The 25,798-nt window shown below is 52.2% G+C and overlaps 1 protein-coding gene and 1 long non-coding RNA gene across 31 annotated transcripts in view; one reads left to right on the top strand and one right to left on the bottom strand.

Annotated features, from left to right (window-relative positions):
• Positions 1-25,798, bottom strand: part of PCBP3 (poly(rC) binding protein 3) — a 192,979-nt gene that overhangs the window by 38,561 nt on the left and 128,620 nt on the right. For 29 of the 30 annotated variants that reach the window (XM_074321971.1, XM_074321951.1, XM_074322525.1 and 26 more), the window contains one exon: positions 20,553-20,678. In XM_074321971.1, coding sequence (XP_074178072.1) covers positions 20,553-20,562 — 10 coding nt within the window. In that variant the 5' untranslated portion in view covers positions 20,563-20,678. Of the gene's footprint in view, positions 1-16,515; positions 16,607-20,552; positions 20,679-25,798 lie in introns of all 30 variants that reach the window. The other variant, XM_074322297.1, reaches the window with a different exon arrangement.
• On the top strand, positions 202-4,811 carry LOC141569149 (uncharacterized). Its single transcript, XR_012492575.1, has 2 exons — positions 202-1,337; positions 4,468-4,811. It is a non-coding gene; the product is annotated as an uncharacterized LOC141569149 (long non-coding RNA).

A 25,798-nucleotide genomic window follows, 5' to 3' on the forward strand; every position in this document is an offset into this window, starting at 1 on the left:
GGGCTGGGGGCCTGCTGTGTGCTGGGGTGTGAGGGGCTCCCTGCGGGACAGAAGGCCCAGCTAGCCAGGCAGAGCCAGAGACACAGGCAGGGCAGGGACAAGGGGACCTTGGAGGCCGTCCCTCCATCCCCTCCCCTCTCCATCACAGCTCAGTCTGATTTGCAAGCTCACCAGTTCCCAGCAGAGGGTGGGGGAGACACTCAAAAAGGATCAGGTCCGTTTTTTCTCTACATTTCTGAGACTACTTTTGTTTAGTTTGCTCATCTGGTCGGTTCTTTAGAGTCCACAAATAAGTGAAATTATGTGTTATTTGTCTTTCTCCGACTGACTTATTTCACTTTGTGAGGGGCATAAATGTCTATTGCATTGTTTTGTACACCTAAACCTAAAAGAAAAAAAAAGAAACACATCTTGGTTAAGGCCAGTTAAAGGGTGCAGAAAAACATCAAGAAAAAAAGAACCAAATCCTGCCTCATAAAACAAAACAAACGACTGCCACATTCTCCGAGTTCTCGAAATTTGGGACTGTTTTCCTGTCTTTATTTGAGCTGGTCCAACGGGAAAGGGCTTAGTTCTGTTTTCAGTTTCTCGTTTCTGGTCTTATTTTACTAGTCCCCTCACCTGTGCTTGCTTTTTCTACTCCTGTTCTTTTTGTTCCTTATGGTGGAAGCCTAGATTATTGTTTGAAGATCTTCTCTGTTAGAGTCTAGCATTTCATGTATAACTTTCACTAGGGGCATTGACTTACTTGTATCTTACAGATTTATAAGTCTGAGCTCAAAGCAGTTCATTTCTTTTGATACTTCCCCTTTGACCAGCACCTGATTTAGAGGTGTGTGTTTTGATTTCCAAGTATTTGGACAATTTCCAGTTATCTTTGGTTACTGATTTCTAGTTTAATTCCACACTGGACAGAAATAGGCGTTTTATGATGTCAGCTGTTTTGACTTCGTGAGGCGTTTAGTTTCTTGCACAGACCATGGCCTACCGTGGCGAACAGCCCGTGCACACAAGGGCCTTTCTGCTGCGGGGTTAGCGTCCTACGGGACCCAGCGGAGGGCTGTGCGCCTCACCACTTCTCACCCTGCTGAGTGTCCGTCTTCTTGTTCCGTCAGTGACCGAGCGAGGGGAGCTGGAACCTGTGAGTTCGTCCTTTCCCTCTATCCAATTTTGTTCCACGTATTTCGAGGCTGTTATTTGACAGATACACGTACACTTGGGGCTGAAACGTCTTCCTGGTGAACTGGTCATTTTGCCTGCCTGCCGTGTCCTTCCTTACCCCTGGTCATCATCCTCGTCCTGAGCCGACGTCATCTGACATTCACGTAGTCACTCAGGTTTGCTCTGGACTAGTGTTCACATGATGTATCTTTTTCTGTCCTTTCACTTTTTTTTTTTTAATTAATTTTTTTTATTAGTTTCAGGTGCACAAGACACAGCAAAACTTTAGACGTTTATCATTTATATCCCTCACACTGTGTGAACCCCCCTCCCCCCAATGTCCTTTCACTTTTAACCAGCTAATAGCAGTGGCTTTCAGGGTGGTGTCTGGCTGACTACACATAGATTGACCTTGCTTTTTTAATCCAGTCTGATAATCTCTCACTTTGAATTGGTCTGTTTACACAATTTACTTTTTTTATATTCTCAGATTTAATAGTTGTTGACTCTAACGAATGTGCATATAGGTGTGTGTATAATTTTGAAATAACTGTAGATCCCTGAGTACTTGTGAAAATCATGCTGTTTCTGTGGACCCTGGACACGCTCGCTGTGGGACATGACCAGCACCAGTGGCCGACGTAGGCGGCACACTGTTAACTCACCAGCTCGTCACGCGTCTCTGTTTGTTTATCGCATGTTGGCTCTCTGGGACCAGCACCAGCAGGATCACTGCGAAGAGCTGCCGTGCAGTCACTCACTGTCCCCAACCTCAATGCCAGGCACCCACTGATTTGTTCTGTGTCACTGCACTTTGGTCATTTCAAGAACTTTTCATAAATCCAATCAAATAAATGGGATTTTTTTTTTTTCTTTCAAGTTTATTGGGGTGACAACTGTTAGTAAAGTTACAGATTTCAGGTGTACAATTCTGTATTACACCATCTATATCTCACAGTGTGTGCTCACCATCCAGAGTTAGTTCTCCTTCCATCACCATATATTAGACCCCGTTTACACTCTTCTAGAGCCCTGCTCCTCCCTCCCTCCTTACCCTCTGGTAACCCCTAAACTATTGTCTGTGTCTATGAGTTTCTGTTCTTTCAGTTTGTCTTGTTCTTTTGTTGTTTTTGGTTTATATACCACATATCAGTGAAATCACATGGTTCTCTGCTTTTTCTGTCTGACTTATTTCACTCAGCATTACACTCTCAAGATCCATCCATGTTGTCACAAATGGTCCTATATCATCTTTTCTTACTGCCGAATAGTATTCCATTGTGTATATATACCACAACTTCTTTATCCATTCATCTATCGAAGGACATTTTGGTTGTTTCCATGTCTTGGCCACTGTAAACAAAGCTGCAATGAACATTGGAGCACACGTGTCTTTATCTCTAAATGTTTTCAGATTTTTTGGTAGATACCCAGGAGAGGGATTGCTGGGTCATATGGCAATTCTATTCGTAATTTTTTGAGGAACCTCCACACTGCCTTCCATAGCGGCTGCACCAGTCTGCAGTCCCACCAACAGTGTATGAGGGTTCCTTTTTCTCCACAGCCTCTCCAACCCTTGTTACTATTTGTCTTGTTCATGATAGCCATTCTGACTGGGGTGAGGTGATATCTCATTGTGGTTTTGACTTGCATTTCTCTGATGATTAGTGATGTTGAGCATTTTTTCATATGTCTATTGGCCATCTGTATGTCCTCTTTGGAGAAATGTCTCTGCAGGTCCTCTGCTCATTTTTCAATTGGGTTGTTTTTTTGATGATGATTTGTATGAGTTCCTTGTATATTTTGGATATCAGCCCCTTATTGGAGGTGCTGTTTGCAGAAATCTTCTCCCATTCAGTTGGTTGCTTCTTTATTTTGTTGATGGTTTCTTTTGCTGTGCAGAAGCTTTTAAGTTTCATATAGTCCCATTCACTTATTTCAGCTTTTACTTCCATTGCCTTTGGAGTCAAATTCATAAAACGCTCTTTGAACCCAAGGTCCATAAGTTTAGTACCTATGTTTTCTTCTATGCAGTTTGTTGTGTCAGGTCTTATGCTTAAGTCTTTGATCTATTTTGAATTAATTTTGGTACGTGGTGACAGACAGCAGTCCAGTTTCATTCTTTGAAAGTGGCTTTTGTCACTCAATGTGATAGCGCTCTCAGAGCTACCAAGTCGTGGCACAGAACAAACACGTGCCCCTCTCTGTGGCCCAGGAGCCTTCCACGGAACGGCTGCACCACGGCGTGTGTGGCTGACCACCTGGCAGGACACCTGGTGGCATCCAGTTCTGTCAGTTACACGAAGGCAGCTGGGGACAACAGAGGACACACCTTTGTGTGAGCCTAAGTGTTCATTTTTCTGGGATAAATAAATACCCAGGACTGTGAGTACTGAGCTGTAGGCAAGGTGTGCCTTCAGCTTTGTAAGAAGCTGCCACCTCCCGTCCTCACCAGGGCAGTCACGCCAGCTGTGCTGCTCTGCGCCAGCCCTCGGGGTCGTCAGTGTTCCCACTAGCCGGCTAACAGCCTGCGGTGATGTCTGCCTGTGCTTTCGTTTGCTTTCTCCTCACAGCCCAACGTCTTATTCATGTGCTTGTTTCCCACCCACTCGTCCTGTTTGAAGAAGTGTCTGCCCCAGTCTTTCGCTCATTTGCTAACTGGACTGTTTGTTTCCTGACTGTGGAGCTTAAAGAGTTCCCTACTACACATGGCAAGTCCAGGCCTCGTTGGACGTGAGTCACAGATGTTCTCTGATGCTCTGGTTTGTCTTTTCAGCTCTTAACAGGATCTTTCACAGAGCAAACGTTTCTGTGACGAAGTGCTATGTCTCAATTTTAATTTTTATGGCTTTAAAAAAAAACTCTTATCTTGTAGATGTGCTTAACTCTTCCTCCTATATTTTCTACTAAATAGTTCACAGTTTTGTATTTTACATTTCAATATTGAGTTAATTTTTGTATAAAGTATGAAGTTAAGGGTTGTTTTTTTGTTTGTTTTTGGTTTGTTTATTTTTTTTTTGCATACAGATATCCAACTGTTTCAACATCCTTTCTAGAAAAGACTGCCCTTTCTGTATTAAATTGCTTTATTACCGCTGTCAAAATTCAGTTGTCCATACTTGTGCGGGTGAATCCTGGGCTGTATTCTGGTTTCATGCATGTGCCTGTCTATGCACCAATACCACACCGTCTCCACTACTGTGACAGTGTCTTAAAATTACTCCAGCTTTATTATTTTTCAAAATTCTCTTGGGTTAACTAGTTTCTTTGAGTTTCAGTGTAAACTTAAAGTCACCTTGCTTGTAGGTACAAAGAAAGCCCTGCTGGGATTTTGAAAGGAATTGCACTGAACCCACAGACTATTCGGGAAGCATCATCATCTTTACGATGCCGAGTGGCCCAATCTATGAACACAGGATGTCTGTCATTCAAGCCTTCTCTGATTTCTCCCATCAGTGCTTTGCAGTTTTCAGCATACAAACGCTGTGCATATTTTACCATACGGACAGCAAGTATATAACTTTAGAGTTCCTGTAAGTGATTTTGTTGTGAATTCTGGTTTCTGATTGTTCACTGACGGTATATAGAATAGTATTAATCTTTGTGTGTTGACCTCTTATTCTTAAACAAATAAACTTGCTTATTAGTTCTAGGAGGTTTTTAAAATAGTTTTAATGGGATTTTCAATGACGACAATCATGTCATCTGTAAATAGAGACAGGCTTATTTCCTCCTTCCAAGTCTGTATGCCTTTTATTTCCTTCTGTGTCCTCCTGAGCTGGCCAGAAGTTGGAGCATGCCCGCCGCTCAGCAGGAGTGGTGGGCAGACATTCTGGTTAAGGATTTTAGCAGGAGGCCCCGGTCTTTCACCACGAACTATCAGGCAAGCTGTAGGGGGCGCTGACTCCATTTTGACCACCAAAATGATTCAGTTGGCAAAATCTGTTTATGAACAATAAGCTCTACTTAGTGAAATGCTGATAAAACAAATTTTCCAATCATTCCTTTTTGAAAAGAATATTCAAATCAACAGAATTCTAGTAAGATAAACAAACACTGTCAGCAGCAGCCGGGAGCAGCACCCAGCACACCTGGCACTTTCACATACCAAGTGCCCTCCGTCCTACTGCAGGGGGCCAGGGCCCGTGACAGTGAATGGCGACCAGCGGGCTGGCTCCAGTCAAGCTCCTGACAACCCGACAGGTAAACTCCATTTCCAGGCTAGTCGCACAAAAACCAAGGACGACACTGTTTCAGGCTTGAAGGAGAGTCTTGTGGTTGAAAGTGGCATGTAACTTCCAAGCTGTGAGGCTTTTTCCGGGGTAGGGGTAGGGGTGGGAGCAAACAGATTTGGGTATTAAAGTACAAGTATTTTTACCGCTGTCTGTGAAATCTCTGACAGTGTCACACGCTCTGCAAGTGTTCCAGCCTGTTCTCCCCGACATGAGGTTTCTCGCCCAGAGAAGGGAGCAGGAGTCCTGCCAGCAAAGTGCCGTCCGAGGCGCACACGGCTGCAGCGGGCTCTGCCAGGCCCTCAGCTGTGATCTGCCAGGGCTGCGCCCCAGCCCTCAGCTGTGGGGGACGCAGCTTGGCAGGAACCTCAGGGCGAACCAGATCTGCTCTGTCGTGTTTCACAGCTCAGTGCCCCATCAGGCTGCGGGGGTCAGGGTGGCAGAAACCGCCAGAGCGCATTAGCTGCATTCCGCCCGCTCCCTCAGAGATTCACAATGCACACTGTGTCCTTGGGGCCATGGAGGGGAGGGGACAGCTCTGTCCTATTGTGCCCTTGCCAGTCTCGTTTAGCACGGGAAGACCTTGCGAGGCCTTACACAGCCTAACTCAGTGAGCCTTCTCTACAGCCTGCTGGCTTGTCACTTGTGTGCACAGATGTGAGGGGGCTGGGCAGCCAGTGGCCTGCGCCCTTCCCCCCCCACCCCCCCCAACCCCGCGCAGAGCTTTCCTGCTTCTGGCAGGAGCAGCTGTCCCCAGTCTTGGCTCTGGGGAGTGCCCAGGGTCCAGGATGTGACCAGGTCACAGGTGTCTTTTACAGACCTTTCAGTTACTGCAAACACGGAATCAAGAGGAACAGCAGCTGTGCTGTGGAGACAGGCGGGTCTCCTGCGACCAGGCCTGGTCCTGGCTCTAACACCCGCCACCCCTGTGCTGACGAGCTCGTGTGCCTGGCAGGGCCCCGTCTGTCTGCATGCACAGTATCTTCCTGAGGACCCGTGGGCATAGTGGGAGGCCAACCATAGGAAGGCCATCGGGCCGAACTTGGATCTTACCAGGAGCCTGGCACCAGGGGACAGGACGACGGAGCATGGTCATCACGTCCCGGCGGCTCTCAGTTTGGTAGAGAAATCAGACTGCAGGACGGGACGGCTGGCAGTTCCCAGGCTGGAAATCCACCATCCCTAGATCAGCCCCCAGACACGTGCTCCCGACAAGTCGGTGCCCACCAGTCCCTATACTGGAAGGAAGCAAACAAGAGCTTCTTATGGGGTCAGGGTTGACAAGACGAGAGGGGAGAGGCTGGGGCCTGCTCCCCGTGTCCACTGCACTGCCCTCGCCTTGGATGGAAGGCGTCTGAGGCCACAGGGGAAAGCCAGGCGTGGGCCAGTCATCAGGAGTCAGAGAGAATGGCAGAAACACGGGCCGCCCACCGAGGGGCCTGCTGCTGCACCGCTGCAGCTTGCGGGGGTCCTGACACCTGGCCCAACGCAGCTGACGGACAGCAGCGTGTGGGTGCCGGCGGGCACAGAACCGTGCTGCCCGACCGCAGGGCCGGGTGAGGCCAGGACGACTCGCCGACCGCGCTGCTGGTAGGTGCCCCTCGGTGTCAGAGGGAGCCAGGCGGTCAGCACAACAGAGGAGGGGCAGCCCGGGGACAGACGCTGCTGCACTCGTAGGGGCTTGTGTGGGTCCCATGTGACAGTGACTCCTGAGATGCCCCCAACGAGCCAGGAGATGCTGAGAAAAGGAGGTGCTGAGTCGGGGTTATGATGGCAGCCGCCTGGGTCTAGTAACTTACTTTGTGACCACACACCCCCGCACTGCACCCGCCTCCTATAACCTCCCGTGTGGGGAGCACAGACCCACTGTGGGTCTGCGCTCCCTGCATCTCAGGGCCCCCACAGGCTCTCCGCAGGCGAGCGCCCCCATGACATAGCGACAGGCCAGCAAAGACGGGTGCAGATGACACAATCGGGCACTTAAGACCCAGAATCAGGCACTCAGGACCCCAAATGATTATAAGAAGGGACAGGATTAGCAGGGGACCGGAATGACACGTCTTTATACAGCAAAGCTGGAAGATAAAGAAGATTCAATGTACAAGAACCTCAAAAACTCAGAGGTGGGACAGATGTAAAGACAGGTGGTAAAACCTCTATCAGAGCGCTGCGAAACACCTTTAGGGGACATTAAAGAAGGCCTGAGAATTAGAGACACGCACCATGCCCGCGGACCTGGGCCCTTAGGAACTGAAGATGCCAACTCTCCCCAGACGGACCGGCAGACTCAGTCCCACAGACAAAGTGGTTTTAAAATGCACGTGAAGAACTCCTCAGGCCAAGCGTAGCCAAGACATGCCTGAGAGAAAGAACCAAGGGAGAAGACCTATTTACTGACAGCGAGGGCAGTCAGCCCGTGTGACGGGGGCACGGGAACAGACCAGCAACTAAGGCCAAGACAGGCAGACAAAGATGAGGGCACGTGCGGTGCTGGTCAGAGGCTGGCAGGTGCAGGAAGGGACCCCGAGCCCTGCCCCATGGAGTCCACCCCCAAATCAACCCCAGTGGACTGGGGGTCTACGCGACAAGACAACAGGACACTAATGCATCAAGTGGCACCAGGACAGACTGACTTGGCGTGAAAACCTCCACGTTCCAAAAAGACTGATATAATGGACCGCATTACAAGGAAGATCTGTTAGGAGAGGAAAGGGGCCTAGAGAGTGGGCACGGATATCTGCCCTTCATTTAGTCCTTCGGTGTAGACTGCCCACGGAGAAGCGGGCAGAGCCCCGGCCAGGCACACCCCAAGCGGCCGATGAATGAGTCTGAAGGCAGCTGCCATCATCAGAGATGAGGGAATGCAGGTTTCAGTCACAGGCTGGACACCAGGACACTGACACGCAACGCATCACAACACAGACCCCACCGCGAAGCCCCCAGGCTCAGCCACTGCTCACACACACACGCTCACACTGGTCCCCCTGAGGCTGGCCACATGCCCACTAGGAGCCCGTGCTCCCAGCTTCAGAGCAGAAACTCTAACTAAGACTCTGATCAGACACTAACAGCACTGGCACATCTGAGGAGTGTAATACACAGGACCGTAAGGAGGGTTGTTCTTGCAACGCATGCGCGATTTCATGTCAGGAATTCTGTCCACATCGTTAGTCAATTAGAAGAGGAACTCAAGCACACAAATAATAATAAACAAAACCTAACGCTGACACTGTGAGTACCGTGGGCCAGGTACAGTCCCCCCCTGCAGCCCTGCTAGGAAGGCATCCCCCACACACACAGGGCCGGGGGTCACAGCTGGGAAGTGGGGAACTGGGACAGCCCGGGGCAGGCTTGGGAGCCCTGCCCTGAGCACTCACGTGCTGCTTCAACAGCTGCTGGAGAGGCACTTAATAAAACTGCACAGCCACCTCGGGAGGGCAGGGAAGGGGACAGGGGACGACAGGGTGAGGGGAGGGGAGAGGAGGGGACAGGAGGCAAGGGGATGAGGGGAGGGGGGAGGGGAGGGGAGGGGTAAAAGGAGGGGAGGGGAGGGGAAAAGGGAAGAGAGGGGAGGAAAAGGGGGAAGGGGAGGGGGGAAGGGGAGGGGAGGGAAGGGGGAAGGGGTGAGAGGAGGGGAGGGAAGGGGAGGGGGAGGGGAGATGAGGTGAGGTGAGGTGAGGTGAGGTGAGTAGGGAGAGGAGGAAGGTCTTGAGTAAGATGTCTACTCCCCAAAAGCAGAGCACTGATTCTGAACCTGTGTCCTGGTGCCTCTTCTGGACTGGGGACGGGCTGGGGAACGCATAGAGCGCTTACCTCCAACTTGTGTTACAACAAAGGAACAGAGATGGCAATCTGTGCCAAGAGAAACGTGGCACTGTTGGAACTGCAGATAAACACTGTAACTAAGGAAAGGGTGTTGCGCTGTTAGCATGGAAAGCAAAGGGGGCTGGGCTGAGCTGAGCTGAGCTGGGCACGTGAGAGTTTTAAGGAGAAACACAGGCCGGCGGCCACGAAGGAGCAGGCTAGGGCGGGGCCGCTCTCGTCTGCGTGGACCCGCATGGACCTGAGCTCACTCGCATCCACTCCTGCGCCCACGGAGGAGCCGAGCGCTGCTTCGTGTTGGGAACGGGTCACCAGGCGCTCACACAGCAGTAGGACCAGTACTGTCACCTCGGGCACGCGCCCGGCCCTGGTGCAGCACTGCAGAGGCCACCGACCCTCGCTCCCCAGCAAGAGGCGCAGGCTAGCGACCAGGGGTTGCCCGGGACTGTCCCTCCTCTGGCAGCCGTGTGGCTGTGGGCCCAGTGAGCCCAGAGCTCACACGCGAGCAGTGGCCACAGGGAGGCTGGCACCGTCCGGGACTGCCAGGCAGTCAGGGCAGCAGTGCCCATCCGATGATGGGGCAGGGCAGGGGTGAGGCAGGCACGTGGCCGGCCTCCTGCGCTCAGGCACCTCTGGTGGTCTTCTCACGTGAGGGGACTCTGAGCGCAGGCGGCAGAGGCGGGGCCCCGTCACGGGTGCCCGCCCTCCCAGGCGTGGGCCCAGGGCCCTGTCCTTGGTGGGTGTCTTTACGGGGTACGCACAGGTGAGAGCCCCTCTGGAGTCAGGAGTTCTTTCCTAAAAGAGACACAGGGTCATCTCGGCATCTAGAATACGAGCAGCATGACACAGAGATATGGCAACAGAACAGCCCAACGACAGCAGGCAGCTGGGACGCAGGCTCCACTTCAGCTGCCTGCTGGCAGGTCCCCTGCAGACGTGGGCCCTCGTGCTTACAGGATTCATAGCATCACAGGCGGAATCCCACGTACTCTTGGCCACGTCGGGAAGCAGGCTGACCTGGGTCAGCAGGGCATTTCTTTCAGTGTCGTAATATCTGAATAATAATGTTAGTACAACACTGACAAATAGCATCTGCTTGAAATAAAATATTGTTTTAAAAGATGCTAAAGCAACTAAAATCATTAAGAACCTTCCCAAATGGACAATAAAATTGAGAAAAAAGGAGAATAAAAATAAAGACAACAAATGGGAGTAAAACTCTAAGGGGAATAAAAATGAGAACAGAAAAAGTAAGTGATTCAAGTAGTTGAAAGTAGACAATTTATAAAGGTTAAGAAGGTAGAGACAGCACGAGAACTGAAAATTAAAATAAATTCAGGGGGGAAAGGCAAGACAATTTAGGTAAGAAACTAAAAAGACCTTTTATTCAAGCCTAAAGACTACAAAAAATCAGATTAAAAAGCTGAGACTACCATGAGTTGGGAACTGGGCCCAGCACCATGTGCAGTGGCTTTGATAAAGCGGGGTGAAGGCTGGTGCCTGGGCCTCGCCTTCTGGATGGACTGGGGCCATGAAGACCCATCGTGGACACAGGCCAGTTTGGGCCTGGGGACAGACAGGCTCCAGAAACCAAGATGCTCAAACCTGTGGTCTGGCAGGGCTAAAGCCCCCCCCCCCCCACAAAGGCCCTACCCTGTCCCCTCTCTGGCACGAGCTGCCAGTGTCCTGGGAGGGAAGCAGAGGGCAGGAGTGGGAAGAGCCAGGGGACAGCGAGGGGGCAGTGGTGGGCCCATTCCCACATGCCCCCAACTGCGCTAAAGGGTTTGAACTTGTAGTCAGGTCTCATGCTGCAGGAAGAAGCCCTGGGCACAGTGTGGGCCTCCAGGCGATCCCCGCCCTCTGCCAGACACCCTGGGGGAGGGAGGGGAGAGCTGAAGATGAGCCCTGGGCACATGAGGGGCCCCGGCAGACTCAGCAGAGGAGATGGGGAGCAGCAAGGTCATCACCTTCCCGTAGCAGTGACCGCACTGACCAGCCTTGGGGAGGGGCATGCTTTTCCCAGCTGATGCTCCAGATAAAATTTAATCCCCTGACTTCAATCTCCTGATGGACCCTTAATCCGAAAACCTTGCAGCGGCCAACACATTTAATTTACTTGCAATGGGTTTGGTTCGTTTTCATTTGCTTGTGTGTTGGAGGAAGGTACAGACAGTGCGTGACCCCCCCCCCCCCCCCCCGTACTGCCATCGCCAAGACACAGGGGACCTTACAAACATGGAGGCCAAGAGGATATCCGGAGAGATCGGTCCTGCAGCAAAAGGGGTTGGCTGCAGAGGGGCCTGAAGTTCATGAGCGAGAGGCTCCCCACCACCCCGCTCAGCGCCAGGGCCTGGGATCTATACGTGCGGGAGGGGACAGGAGGGGGGCGGGGAAGGTGGTGACCTCGGGGAAGCCTGGCCAGGCAGTGGTGGGCTCTCTGTGCTTCTAAAAGTCTGGCCAGCACCTGTCCTGGAGGCAGTCGCTGTGGACGCAGCCAGGGGACAGGCCAGCGCCCCTGCCGTGCATCCCAGCCCAGCCTGAGGCAGGGAGCCCAGGGTGTCGCCTGCTGGAGCCAGCTGTCTACTCCCAGATGCCACTCTAGAGGCTCAGAAACAATTTCAAGCTCAGCAAGCGAAAGACAGGTGTGCTCAGTCGCCCAGATGGCGTCTTTTCAAAGACTGGGCTGTAAGAGCAGCAGGATCCTGTTTAAAAGCAGGAAGAAGCACAGAATTAAAAGGCGAGTGCTGGCAGCGGCGGACGGCCCCTCACACACCACAGAGGTGGACACAGGACCCCAGAGGCTCCGAAAGACGTGAGGACAGAGGGACAGCGGACCCAGAACCCCCACCACCGGGGCAGGAGCTGCAGTCAGCGGACTCCTCTCAGAGCATTTCCACACACACCCTGCCGCCGCGTTTTGCGCACGTCGCGCACTGTGTGTTCCGTGACTAGATTGTCAGGTGCACATAGTCACGCTCTTCGCAGGTCCCCGCACTGCCACGGGGGCTCCCTGGCAGGGGTTCGGCCACGGGGTGACCCCTTCTCCTTTCGATGGGGTCTCACCAGCTGCAGAGCACCGTGCACGTCTGCGCGGGGACATGCGGTCTCACAAGTCTACACACGGATGCTCCGCGCACGTCCAGACGCACAGCACAGCACGCACGCCCATGGACGGCACAGAGCTCCACCCCCCCACGCCTCACTGCCCCAAGGGGGCTTCCCAGGCACTGTCATCTGGGACGCCTGGTTCGCTCCTGTTCTGCATGTAAGACCTATAGGTGTGTCCATGGGGCTGTGCCCCCAGCGTGGCAGCACCGTGGGCTGTGCCCCCAGCGTGGCAGCACCGTGGGCTGTGCCCCCAGCGTGGCAGCACCGTGGGCTGTGCCCCCAGCGTGGCAGCACCGTGGGCTGTGCCCCCAGCGTGGCAGCACCGTGGGCTGTGCCCAGAGCCGCTGCTGTCGTCGGGCTGCCGGGTCCCCACACCGAGGACCGGAGTGCTGGCGTTCAAAGCAGGGGTGTAGGCGGGCACTGCAGACTGCCCTTACCCAAAAAACTTTTAAAAACTCCACATTCGGTGCTGTGCATTCTCGTTACTCCATCTCAAATACACGGTGTTCGTGTTCAGTGTGAGCGGAGGCTCTAAATCGGGTGTGTTTAATGGCTACTAGCTGATGGCGCACCACTGCTGAGCACGCTCCACTCCCAGCGCTGTAGCCGCACGTAGCACTAGTTTAGGAAAGGACACAGAACAAGGCCAAGGCCCCCTCCCCCAGACCCCTTCCCCACCTGGCCAGCACCCACCTCGCACCCAGGAGGATGTATTTCACATAGTTTTTTTCCCTTTTAGAGCCTGTTGGATTGTTTTCAATGAAGGCAACCCTCTTCTACATACACACACCTTAGTGTGGGGGCTGCACGCTCAGGGGACTTAGCCCCTGAACCCAGGGCTGGACACAGGGTGTGAGCAGCCGGTTTCTGAGCTGGCCACCCACTGTCTCTCCGGAGCTCGACCCCTTCCCCCTAGCCAGGCCCCTGGAGATGCCCAGACACGGCCCCCTGGCCACCCCGCAGATAGCCCGTGTTCACCCCGTCTCAGGCGAGGGCGCCCTGAGGCATCGGCCGGCCAGGGCCTCTCCAGCTGCTCCCTCTCGCCGCCTGAGCCCCCGCGAGCAGGCCCTGTCTCGCTATGTCCCTTCTCTTTTGCTTTTCCTGAGCCTCCTGCTTGGCAGTTGGGCGGAGGGGCACTGCCTAGCGATGGGGTGTTGCTGGGTGTGCAGGCACACACGGACACAGCCCTCAGGCCACACCACACGCTCCCATCTGACCTGACGAATCGTCAGCGGCTACGTGCACGAGAAATCACTCAGCTAGGACTCGCGCAGCCTGCATCCACCGGGGCCACAGATCACACGCCTCTGCACCCGGAGCCAGTGACCATCGCCCGCCATACACTTTGCAGCCAGTCCAGGGGCTGTCACACTCACGTGCCATCAGCATCCCCTAGAAGGTCTGGGAAGTCACAGAGTACGCCCCACCAGGGCCGTCTGGGGAGGGATAGCTGAGAATCTGCCTTTCCGGCAAGTTCTCAGGTGGTACGGATGGTCTAGGACCGTCCAGGGACCCACTGCCCTGTGCTCCTCAGAAAACACTGCAGCGGCGCTCAGGGAAGGCAGCCCTGTGCTCTTCATGTGGCACACGCAGTGCTGGCTCTGCCTGAGGAACGGCCTGGCAGCCCCCGCTCACAGCACTGGCCACTGAGGCCCCCACCTGAGCCAGAGTGAAGATGCGTCTTCAAGAGCCCCAGCTATGGGGTGCTCTCAGGACCGCAAACCTTCCGCGCATGGTGACGATCTGCTTTACGCTGGTGGGTTTCTGCTCTCACGCAGAGCCTGGGGCCTCACACAGACCGCACAAGCCACGGACACGGGAGTGGCGAGGTCAGAGGGCACCTGCAGAAGGCCAGGCAGGCCCAACTCCAACTCCATCGTGTGGCCTTCCATTCCCAGAGGAGTCAAGGCCAAAAGTGATGGCCATGCTGTTAGGAGGCCAGCCTGGTGTTTCCCCGGCCAGGTCAGAGTGAGAGGAGGACGTGAGCACTGGGCACGGGCGGCACACACGCCCCTTGCTTTGTGTTAGGACGCTCCTCTGGGAAATGCAAAGGGCTCCTACCAGCTGCTTCTGCAGTGTGGTATTTATGTCACTTCTGGAAAAACTCCAGTCAGCTCCCGTAAGCAGGGAAATCCACATCCCAGGACACTGGCCGGAGAGTGGTTCTCATCCTCTCAGGGTAGTACGCGGGGTGTAACGACACTTTTACTAACAGGAACACACACAGTGGTCACGCCTGAGCGTCTCAGTCTGGCTGCCACATAAGATGACCGAGTGGTGACATTATCCTTGTCACAGGCTCACATGCCAGGTGCCACAGGAATAGACTTTTAAAAATTGTATCAAGGGCCGGCCCGGTGGCTCAGGCAGTTAGAGCTCCGTGCTGTGCTCCTAACTCCAAAGGCTGCCGGTTTGAGTCCCACATGGGCCAGTGGGCTCTCAACCACAAGGTTGCCAGTTCGATTCCTCGAGACCCGCAAGGGATGGTGGGCAGCGCCCCCTGCAACTAACATTGAACACGGCACCTTGAGCTGAGCGCCACTGAGCTCCCGGATGGCTCAGTTGGTTGGAATGTGTCCTCTTAACCATAAGGTTGTTAGTTCGACGCCCGCAAGGGATGGTGGGGGTGCAACTAGTAACGGCAACTGGACCTGGAGCTGAGCTGCGCCCTCCACAACTAAGACTGAAAGGACAACAACTTGAAGCTGAACGGCACCCTCTACAACTGATTGAAAGGACAACAACTTGACTTGGAAAAAAGGCCTGGAAGTACACACTGTTCCCCAATAAAGTCCTGTTCCCTTCCCCCAATAAAATCTTAAAAAAAAAAAAAAAAGTGCTAGCGAAGATCACTGAGTAAAGCAGCTTAAACATAAAAAAAAAAAAAGTATCAAAATACATGAGGACTTTGTCCAAGCATAAAAGAAATGTTTATAATCATAAATGTGAAAAACATTGAAATTTTCTGTCCTGTCCTAATGAAATGGTAAAAACATTTCCCTTTCTTCATACTGGAAGGTGGGTAAGAGCCCTTTAGAAATGTCATGAGACTCAGGCAAAGGCTGCAATTGGAATGAACTGGAACCTAAGCAAGGAACATTCCACAGGAATTACTTTCACAAAGAAAAAGGCTTCTTTTGTTCCCAAAGGGGCAGCTTGGTAACAAATTATTCTAAAATGTGGAGTAATTTATAATCTGAAGTGTTTACATTTACTTCAGTGAACATGGCCATGGACCCGTTTCCTGGAAAGCTAGTTAAAATGCAAATATTGAACATTTTATCTATGAAGGGGCAAAAGACTGTTTTCTGCTAGAACAGAAATCAAATTCCATTATGGCTTTGGTCCTGGAAACAATTTTCCCAGCAAATCTGAACAGGCGCATACACTCTGCCTAGATACGGCCCCAGCGGGCAGCCCGCCGCACAGATACTGCCCACATTTGATATTCTACTCATTACTTGTTCAAAGTATGTTCACTGGAAGGACCCACAGCTCATGGAACACCTTAGTCATTTGTAGGGCAGGCAAAAAACGAGATTGTGTTATTTATAAGCTACAAAACGCAGGTGAGTTTTACAAACATGTTTAAACTAGTATATGTTCATTTCACATCTGCTTTTCACGAAGGAATCACGTTCGCTGGCCTTCCCAAAGATAAAAGAATTATGTTACTTCTTAAGTAAGTATCAAAGTCCAAAAGGGCATGTTCTCCATACAGTAATAATACACAAGTATTAGCCTCATCCTGACACGTGGCGTTCACGAGTGGAAGCCAGCAGCTCACCCGTTTACCTGACAGGTCAACATTCGCAACCAAAGGCACTCACCACGCTGGGCACTCAGGGCCCGGGGGTGACCCACGTTTCTATGGGTGAGAATCACATTCCCACACCTACCCCAGCATCACCGAAGACAAACATCTGAGAAGTTACATGTTCATTTTGCTCCATAATAACACTTCCATTATAGGTTGTTAATAGTTGACCTTAACCCTTGAAAGGAAGCACATTACTAAGATAGGGGCCTAATGTAAATGTCGTCACCTGAATGTCTAAATCTGTAAGCACAACACCATTTCCAGTCTCCTGTCCCCAAGAAAGCACTGCACACTGCAACAACCTGTCCCCACCTCGGACTCAGCCTGTCCCCCTCGCCAGGGCAGGCTCGGCCAGCCCCCAGCACCCCTTACCTCAGAACAAAGCGGATGGAGGTCGGGCAGGGCCGGTTGGACGGGGCTACCAGACAGATGGTCACTCTCCCCGTTTAGAGAAGATGAAATGCTAAGGAGAAAATTAGAGTGGTGTTTTGTTCTAAACCGAAGGAGGTTACAAATCCCATTGGCCTCAGGTTGGAAACCTCGTGACATGGGACCAGGCACATGCGACCTACTTTTCGCCCGGCTCCCCTCGTGCTGTTGATGGGTGCGCCTGGCACGTATGCGCTGTCATTTCAATGTGTCCTTTCCCCAAAAGCGGCCACTGCACAAATCGGCATGTATGTGGGCCATGCAGCCCTTGGAAAAGGAAGGGGTGGGTGGGGGAACCTCAGGGCCAGTATTGATCAAAGCGCAGCTCTCAATGTCACTGTGCTGTCAGCTGCCTGCCTGTGGACGAGCCTCCCGACGCACGCGGGCTCGGTCCCGGGAATGCAGGGGACGCTGCTCCCACCAGGATGAGGTGCCTGAAATGGCCCCACTGCCAGTTCTCCATCGGGATCCGGAGCTTCGGGGTCCAGCCCTAGAAGCCAGCCACACACATAAGCTTCGACATGGTGGAGCCCATGCGTCCTTGACAGCCAACCTCTCAGGTGTGAGGGCTCTGATCTGGGCAGGGAGGAACGGAAGGGTGGACCAGGACCCCGCAGCACCAGAGGACGTGCACAAACGTGCACAATGCTCGTTGGTGCACCCTCCAGCACTGGCACTTCTGTCCCCAAGCAGGAGAAAGTCGCCCTCCAGCTCTACTTTTATGGAGTTGTACCTTGATCTCAGCATCTCACATGAAATCAGGTGCAGATAAACAATAACACAAGCGGGGAACAGTAAAAACATGGGTGCAGAGTGCCATCGCCGGCCATGAAGACAGGGAGCGAGCTGCCGGGGGCACCGAGCTGGCTCCTGCGGCACCACAGCACAAGCAGCGGCTTTCTAACGCCAGCAAAGGCGCAGAGAGAAAGGGGGGCACTGACCAGTCAGCCTGACGGTTCCTTATAGGAAAAAAGTAAGTAACACAAGTGCTAGACGCTCATTTACAGAAAAGAACAGAATGTGTAAAAATTAACCTGTAATTATCCAGAAAGACCACCAGTGACAGTGAGCTAGTCTGAAGTCTACCTGTTCAGACTTTTTTCCAGTAGGTGTGTGTTACTGTATTTTTAACAAAAATAGGACTTGATCACCCATTATTGTCCTGTTTTTCTCACTTCACATTACATCCAAAATGTTTTTTCTATCTCAGTATATTTAAATCTACATAATAGTGACCAAACCCCCATTTCTGCACAGAAAAATGTAACCAATCTGCTATGTTTGAGTGCCAGCTTCTGAGTTGTCCCATTAAAGTGTTTTAACAAACTTTGGGCAGGTGCCTCTTCCTGTCCGGCTCCGGAATACAAACCTATGGATAAAATGTCTGGATCAAAGCGCACACACGCTTGAAGCTCTGACCCGCAGTGCAGATGTTCAGCCAGCTGCACACCTCCCACCCCCACGCCCACCCCGGGCAGGCTCTGGCATGGGTGCCCGACGGCGCCGAGGGGCTTGGACGTCACCAGTCAGTGTCCAGGAGGAGGGTGCTTATGGTGGACAGTAAGCCGGCCCGGCCGCTGTGGCTGGCACTGTTGCCAGAGTGCCCCTCCCAGCAGCTCTCAGCATAGGATCCGTCCTATTCTGCGGGAAGGAGCAGCAGTCACTTGTGGCTGCTGCTCATGCGCATAACGCCCGGGTCATTGAGGGCCCACGCTCACCTACCAAGTGACTGACAGGATCAAGTGTCCTGAGAGAATGTGGGGAGGAAGGACACTGGCCGCTGGGTCTGGCAAGCGCAGGTCTGTGGGCTTGACAAGGCAGGTCTGGGGCAAAGTGGGCAAGTGGTGACAGCAAGGCCAGCGGTCAAGGGGACAGAGATGGGTGGTCACTGCAAGGGAACGAGCTGCCAAGGGGTGTGCTGCCTGCTCATGCGTGGGCGGAAGGAGGCAGAAAGTGGGGACAAGGCAGGAGCCAGACCCTTGAAGGGGTGAGGAAAGGAAGCAACATGCGGGGGACATGAGGGACCAGGGTCACTGGCTGAAGAGGAGGTGCTGGGGGGTGCGGGGACCCCAAGGGAGATGAGGCGGCATGGCCCGAGGCCAAAGAGAATGGGAGGATGGTGGCACCCAGGGCCCAGGGGGAGGCAAGCTGCCTGAACGCTGCTGAGAGTCCAAGGCCAGGGCAAGAAGTGAGGACGTGACGTGGGCAGTTTGGGGGGCGGGGAGGCCTGGGAGCCCCGCGCCGCACAGAAGGCAGCACTTCGTGCGCGTGGCCTCGTGCTCCCTGGGATGCACTGCATTCAGGGCTCGGTCACCTCGCCCACAGCTGTGGGTTGTCTGTGGCCATGTCCTGGCCCGTACATGGGGGAGATGCCCAGACCACCAGGCATGTGGGTGCCAGGCAGAGGGGAGGCCGACAAGCAACGCAGGGCTCCAGGCGCAGGTATGGGAGAGGGGCAGGGAAGGGGCAGGGAGCCCAGCCAGGGGCCCCTTGGCTCTCGCCTGGGGTGAGCCACAGCCTGGCCTGGGGGTGCCGCTGGACCCTCCTCCCAAGTGACCGAAGAACCCTGGTCAGCCCCAGCTCTGGTTTCCATAACTGGCCTTGCTCTTGACCACAGCTGGGGATGCACCAGTCATGTGACAGGCGCCGCTGCCTCGGCTCCCGTTCAAGCCCAGAGCAGACCCGCCGTCCGCTGTGACGCATCCCTCATGTGACGTGCAGCCCACAGACACCTGGAGGTTCAAATGGTTTTAACCTTCTCCGTGGAAGGAAGAACAAACAAACCAATGATCAAAACAGCACAGGATATGGGCTTATGGAATTGGGTCAAGCACCACGGGATTGCAAATGTGGAGCCCAAACCAGCAGACAACATCTGGGCAGGGTGGGTGAGGGGCTGGTGCTCAGAGGATGGTGAACAATTCAGTTGGCGGGCCGGGGGCCAGTGTCCCTTATTATTAAGTCTGTTGACTCTTTAAAGATGCGAGTGTTTCTCTGACAACCACCGGTGAGGTGTGTGAACTCAGAAGCTACAGAAGTTTGCCTGTGATCTGGATTATACATGAGAGAGCTGACAGCAGGCGCCCTGTGCCCCCGTTGCGGCCGCCGGTGAGGGCAGCACCCTCGGATGGACGCTGAGGCTGTGGCAACACCCTCCTAACAGAAGATGCAGGAGAACGCGCTCGGACAGCCTGGGCGCAACTGAGGCTGGAGAGTGGCAGTCCTGCAGGCTGAGCCTGGCAGAGGCCGGCGCGCAGCACGTGGGTGTCAGGGTGGGGAGCACAAAGGGGCACACGGAACACACGCGCACACACTCCCACACGCACCTGCACACACGTCCCAACACTTGGACACACATCCCTGTGCACCTGCACACGTACGTTCCCACATACACTCCTACACCTGCCTACACAGGTGCACACACTTGTGCACATGCTCCTACACACATGCACACACACTCCTACAGCCACACGCACGCCCCTGCACACATGGCAGGCCTGGTGCTCACGTACAGGGAACCCGGAAAGCCACTGACAACAGCTTCTCCAGCCAGTACTTTTTGCAAAATGGCAGAATAAAGGTCTAGAGGGGTAGAAACGGGGAACTCTTAGGGGCAAATAGTTCTAAGGGTTCCCACACTCCTCAAAAATTCAAAGGAAAGAGCCATGGAAAAACATTTCCGCCTCAGCGTAGACTTGTCCTGCAAACTCAGACCAGCTCCTTCAAACGCCAACTCGACGCAGCGTGATTGTCAGGAGCCAACGGCACGAGGCTCCCAGGTCACCACAACACGGTGCCGACGGCCTTTCTCCGCGGCACTGCTCCCTGGCACTCTCTCCCTGGCACTCCCCCCACTTGACACCGCGTCACAGACTGCAGAGGGTAAAATGCAGACGGCACCATGTGAGGCTGAGTGTCATGTACACTCTTGGTTAAAACAAAACAAAGGAGCAAACAAAAGGTACTTTGTAGCAACTCACCTTCCCCCATAAGCAGGCTCTAGGAGTCAGAGCAGATCCATAGACACCAACGTTCAGACTTGTCGGAGCTTAGAGCATCGCACCGAAGCGGTGATTCACGGAAGGCCTGTTGTGGCGCCCACCGACCTGAAACAGAGAAACACAGGGTAAGTGAGCTTCCACACTGACGGCCGGTCCATCAGGACCGAGCTGCCACACCACGGCTTTCTTGGATTCAACAGGGCAGCACACGTGCCTTCAGCATTCAACCACGAGACACGTGCGGGAAAGGAGATGAAAAGCCAGTGAGAGCCCCGCCTGGGGACGCTGCCCGTTCCCCCCCGTGAGGCAGCTTCCACCTCCGAGTGCCAGGTCCAAAAGCTCTTTGGTAAAACTGTACAAACTTTCAAGATTGTAAATAAAACAGTTAACTTGCTACTTATACTTTTCAGTATACTTATGTTCTATATACTAAATTTTAAATAACCTTTATGAAATTATATGTTAATTTAAATGCATTGCTGGTTTTCCACTTTCATAGCTGGTGTCATCATCTAATGGAAACCCTTCCCTTTCAGTCGTTTTGTCCAAACAGCTGTCTTCTGTACCGTCCTGTGTTTTTCCAGAGCACTCTTTTCACTTTGGTCTAAATTTCCTGACTTTTTACTTTTTGAATTCATGTTGGTTGCTCCAACTGGAAATGTAATCATCAGTCACGAGCACCCATTTTCATGACATTACCCTTTTTGCTGTGTGTTTTACTCTCCCCCAGACGTTTATTTATGACACCTAAAACTATTGTTGTAGACATGGCAAAGGGCTTGTTTACAAGAGCATCCCAACACTTGGAATTCGGAGGTCCGAGCACCAAAACTCATGGGAACCTCTATGAAATAAATGTCTTTGCCTTTCTCCGAGTCGCTGGGGGAACCGCTTTAGGCAACGAGCAACAGAACTGGCTGAGTTTATTTCAAGCTGAACTGTCCTATCCATATAATACGCTGAGAATCAAAGTGGACTACGTGAGCAAATAACACACGGACGGGAGCACCATGAAAGCTATCGCTGAGTAAAACTCCTCCTCACGTGGGCACACAGCATCTCATGGGGGAGTCACACAAGTGCCTTCAAAGGTTCAACCGGCCTGACTGGAAGGTCCGAGGGGCCTGGACTGTGGAGTTAGGCCTTAAGGTCAACGTGTGGGAATCCACCAGAAAGCAATGGGAGAACATGTAACAGGGAGCTAAGACCATTCAACGGGGGAAGGAACAGTCTTTGCAACAATGGTGCTGGGAAACTGGACACCCACATGCAAAAGAGTGGGTGTACTACCTCCCACCATATACAAAAATTAACTCAAGATGGATCAAAGACCTATTATGAACTAAAACTACAAAACTCTTAGAAGGAAACATTGCAAAAAATCTTTATGATATTGAATTTGGCAATGATTGCATGGTTATGACACCAAAAAGCGCAGGCGACAAACAAAAATATAGATGAACTAGACTTCCTCAAAATTAAGAACTTTTGTGCAGCAAAGGGCACTAACAAGAAAGTGAAAATATAAGCTATAGAAGAAAATATCTGCAAATCATATACCTAAGAAGAGACGGCTATCCAGACTGCATAGAGACCTCTCACAACTCAACAATTAAAAAAAGATGCAAAGGACTTGAATATATATTTATCTGAGGAAGACACACAAATGGCCAATAAGCACATGAAAAGCAGCTCAGCGTCATTAGTCATCAGAAAAATGCAAATCAAAACCACAATGAGATACCACCTCATACCCACTAGGATGGCAATAACAGCAGTAGTGACAGGAAGGGGTGGGGAGAGAAAGACCTAGAAAAGAACGTGTCAGCAAGGATGCGGAGAAAGCGGAGCCCTCACATGTTGCTGGTGGAGATATGAAATGGTACAGCTGCTTTGGAAAGGAGCCTGGCAGTTCCACAAAATTAAAGAGAGGGTTACCGTGTGACCCAGCCATTCCATCCCTAAGTCTCCAGCCATGAGAACTGAAGACCTGTGTTCACACAGGAACTTGCACACTCATGTTCCCAACAGCATGACTCACAACAGCCAGAACGTGGAAACAACCCAAACGTCCAGCATCTGACGAATGGATGGACAGCAAGTGGCCCAGCCACAGCAAGGGAACGAAGGACTGATCGATGCAGCGTGGAGGGACCTAGAAAACGCGATGCTGAGGGAAAGCAGCCAGACAGAGAGAGGCACGGAGTTTCTGCCCCCATTCACGTGACATGTGCTAGACGGGCAAATCCAGAGACGGGAAGGAGGGGGGTGGGCAGTGGTTCCTGGGGTGGGGGGGTTGGGGGGGGACGGGCGCACGAGGTTCCTTCTGCGGCAAGGAACGTGCCCTGGAATTAGACAGCGGTGATGGCTGCACAGCTCTGTGCCTATTCTAGAAACCACTAAAACACACACTTTAAAAGTGTGAGTTTATGGTACATGAATTAGACTCAAATGTAAAAACAAAGGCAATACTCAAAAGTTTCAAAAAGCAATGGAAGAAACCTCCCACCAAATGTGGCAGAACTACCATGTTTACCTCCACCTCACAGAAACTGCACTAACATGGCCTCAGATGAAAAGGCACAAACTCACAAGCACTAAAAAGTCAGCAGAAGCGACTGCCCTGCCTCTGGATAGTGGGCGGGGAAGTGGTGACAGCTGCGGCCAGCCAAGGACTCTGGCTGTGAGGAGAAGGCGGCAGGAAACTGGCGGAGCGTACCCCGCACACCCCGCATTCTAGAATGCTGCCACGGCTCCACACGTAGGAGGTGGAGGTCAGGGAATCAGCAAGAGTCATAATTCCAACTTCCTGGAAGGAAGCATCCAGCCCCCCAGAAGCCCCAGGGCACGCGTAGTCACCAGGCGAGCACCTCCTCTTCCGAGACAGCTGGAGGGTCCGTCCTGAGGGTGCCACCCTCCCTCAGGGAATGACAACAAGCAGGGCTGAAGGCAGTGAGGCGCTGAAATGAAAACCAGTGTCCCGCCGGAGAAAACAAAGAATGAGCCCTCCTGCCCCTTCTCCAGGAGGCTCTCAGCATTCCAGAGACAGAATTATGTTCTCAGTAAATCACAAAAAATGGAAACAGTACCGACAGCAGTCTCTGATAACAATGCAATCAAAGCAGAAATTAATGAACTTGAACCTAAGGGCAATTTACATCATTTTAGAAACTAAAAAGGGAACTAGTTTACTAAACATAAGTGGCCCTGATATGTCACTAAATTAGTAAAGAACACGAGACCAGAAATCTGGACAGTGATGTGACAGACACATTCATGCAGTGACTCGCTTCTTCTGGCATCACCGACACGCTTCAGGGAGCTGGGGACACGCCACAGCCCGTGGGGTTAGACACCAGTACCAGGCTCTGGTGCTCTCTGCTCAGGACTCAGCCCAGTCAGGGAGGGAGGCAGAGAAGCCGAGGGGGCCACGCACTCCTTCCTGCCTGGCCCTCCCTGGCTACACGGCCCCGCAGGACAGCAGAAGCCATGGTTTTCAACGTCTGCTGAACAGGCTGCCAAAACAAATCAGCTTCAAAGGACACGTCCCCAAGGACATGACAATCCCTCCTGGGCACAGCCCATTCGGCTGCAAACTCCACACACTGGCAGACGCAGAGCTGCACGTGTGCACACGGGGCACGAGCAGCTCACGTGGTTACTGGGCTCCACCTCACACGAGCGTGAGGCCGGAACTGTCCCACCTGCTCCCACTGGGCTCCCCCACGCCCTCCTGCGAGAGCGGCCGCACTGGCTGGGGCGATTTAGGCCAGTGTAAGAACGGGGGCAGGTGGGATCTGCAGAAGAGCAGGCTAGGCGAGGGCTTTGAGAACACACGAAGCAGGCTACATCATGTTTCAACACAAGCCACCTGGTGCAAGCGTAATGCGGGTGCAGAACCAACACAAAACGGAGGTGTGTGTGTGCGGGACACTGCACCGGCCGCTGAACGGCTCAACCCCCTTCAGCTCTCAGACAACAAAGGCAGCAGCTCCTAGCTCACGGTGCAAGTTTTAACAAATGATAAAGACAGGAAACCAACAGAGAAGGCTTTCCACCCACTAGGCAATTACATTAGAAATCATCAGCAAAAGATAAGCTTTCTAATTCCCCTGGACAGATCTCTTTGTAATGCTTCACCATCAGAAATGGACAGGAACAACATAATGGAATTAGAAAATAATCAGACCACAACAGTAACAAAATGACTGCATGCCCAAATCTGAGGCAAGCAGCTCCAAGACAACTCACAGGAAATTACAGCTTTTTAAAAGCCTACATCACAAATAGAGAAAGGCCAAAAATTAGTGAGTAGAAAAAATGCAATTTAGCAAGTTAGAAAAATAACAGAAAGTACCCACAGAAAGTAGAAAGAAGGTGATAATAAAGAATAGATCAGAAACTAAGAAACAAAAGCCAATTGAGAAAATGAACAAATATAAAATTTAGTTCTTCAAAAAAAGGTGTAAAAATACACACCCCGCTCATGACACTGATCAAGAAGAACAATCGAGAAGGAACAGATGCTGTAAGTCATCTAAGGAAGACGAGGGCCTCTGGTTCTGGACAAGACGGCGTAGACGTGTTTCCCCTGCTCTTTCTGGTGAGTACAACTAAACACTCTGGACGTTAACTCTGAAGGAAACACGAAAGCGCAAAGAAAACCCAAACACACAAATGCTGAACACTGACTGAGAGGACAGAGAAGTCAGAATTCTCTGGCAAGGACTCTAAAGCATAAAGCAGCCATGGTAAAAATGCTTCAAAGAGGCTTTATGAACATATTTGTAACAAGTCTCTACAAACTTCACAAAGAAACAGGAGATACGAAGAACGGCCAACAAACTACCCAAGTCAGTCAAAACGAAACAGGTCATCTTAATATCCCTGTAGTCATTCAAGAAACTGCATCTGTCCTGAAAAGCTCCAGGAAAAGAAATCTCCAGGCCCAGCTGGTTTCACTGGAGAATTTTCACCAACATTTACAGAAAATGAACACCACCCTTAGACGATCTTTTAGAGAAAACAGGGACATACTTCCCAGCTCGTTTTGTGAGGCTCTGATGCCCCTGACAGCAGAAGCAGTGGTGAAGACAGTAGGAAAAAGAAAACTACAGAGCAATCTCTCTCATGAACAGAGACACACACTAAGAAAATCAAATTTAAATGAGCAAACAGCATCCAGCAATGTGAAGACCCCAGGCCACGGCCAAGCAGGGCTTATC

The sequence above is a fragment of the Rhinolophus sinicus genome, linkage group LG01, assembly GCF_036562045.2.
Source record: "Rhinolophus sinicus isolate RSC01 linkage group LG01, ASM3656204v1, whole genome shotgun sequence".
In the NCBI taxonomy this organism is placed as follows: Eukaryota; Metazoa; Chordata; class Mammalia; order Chiroptera; family Rhinolophidae; genus Rhinolophus; species Rhinolophus sinicus.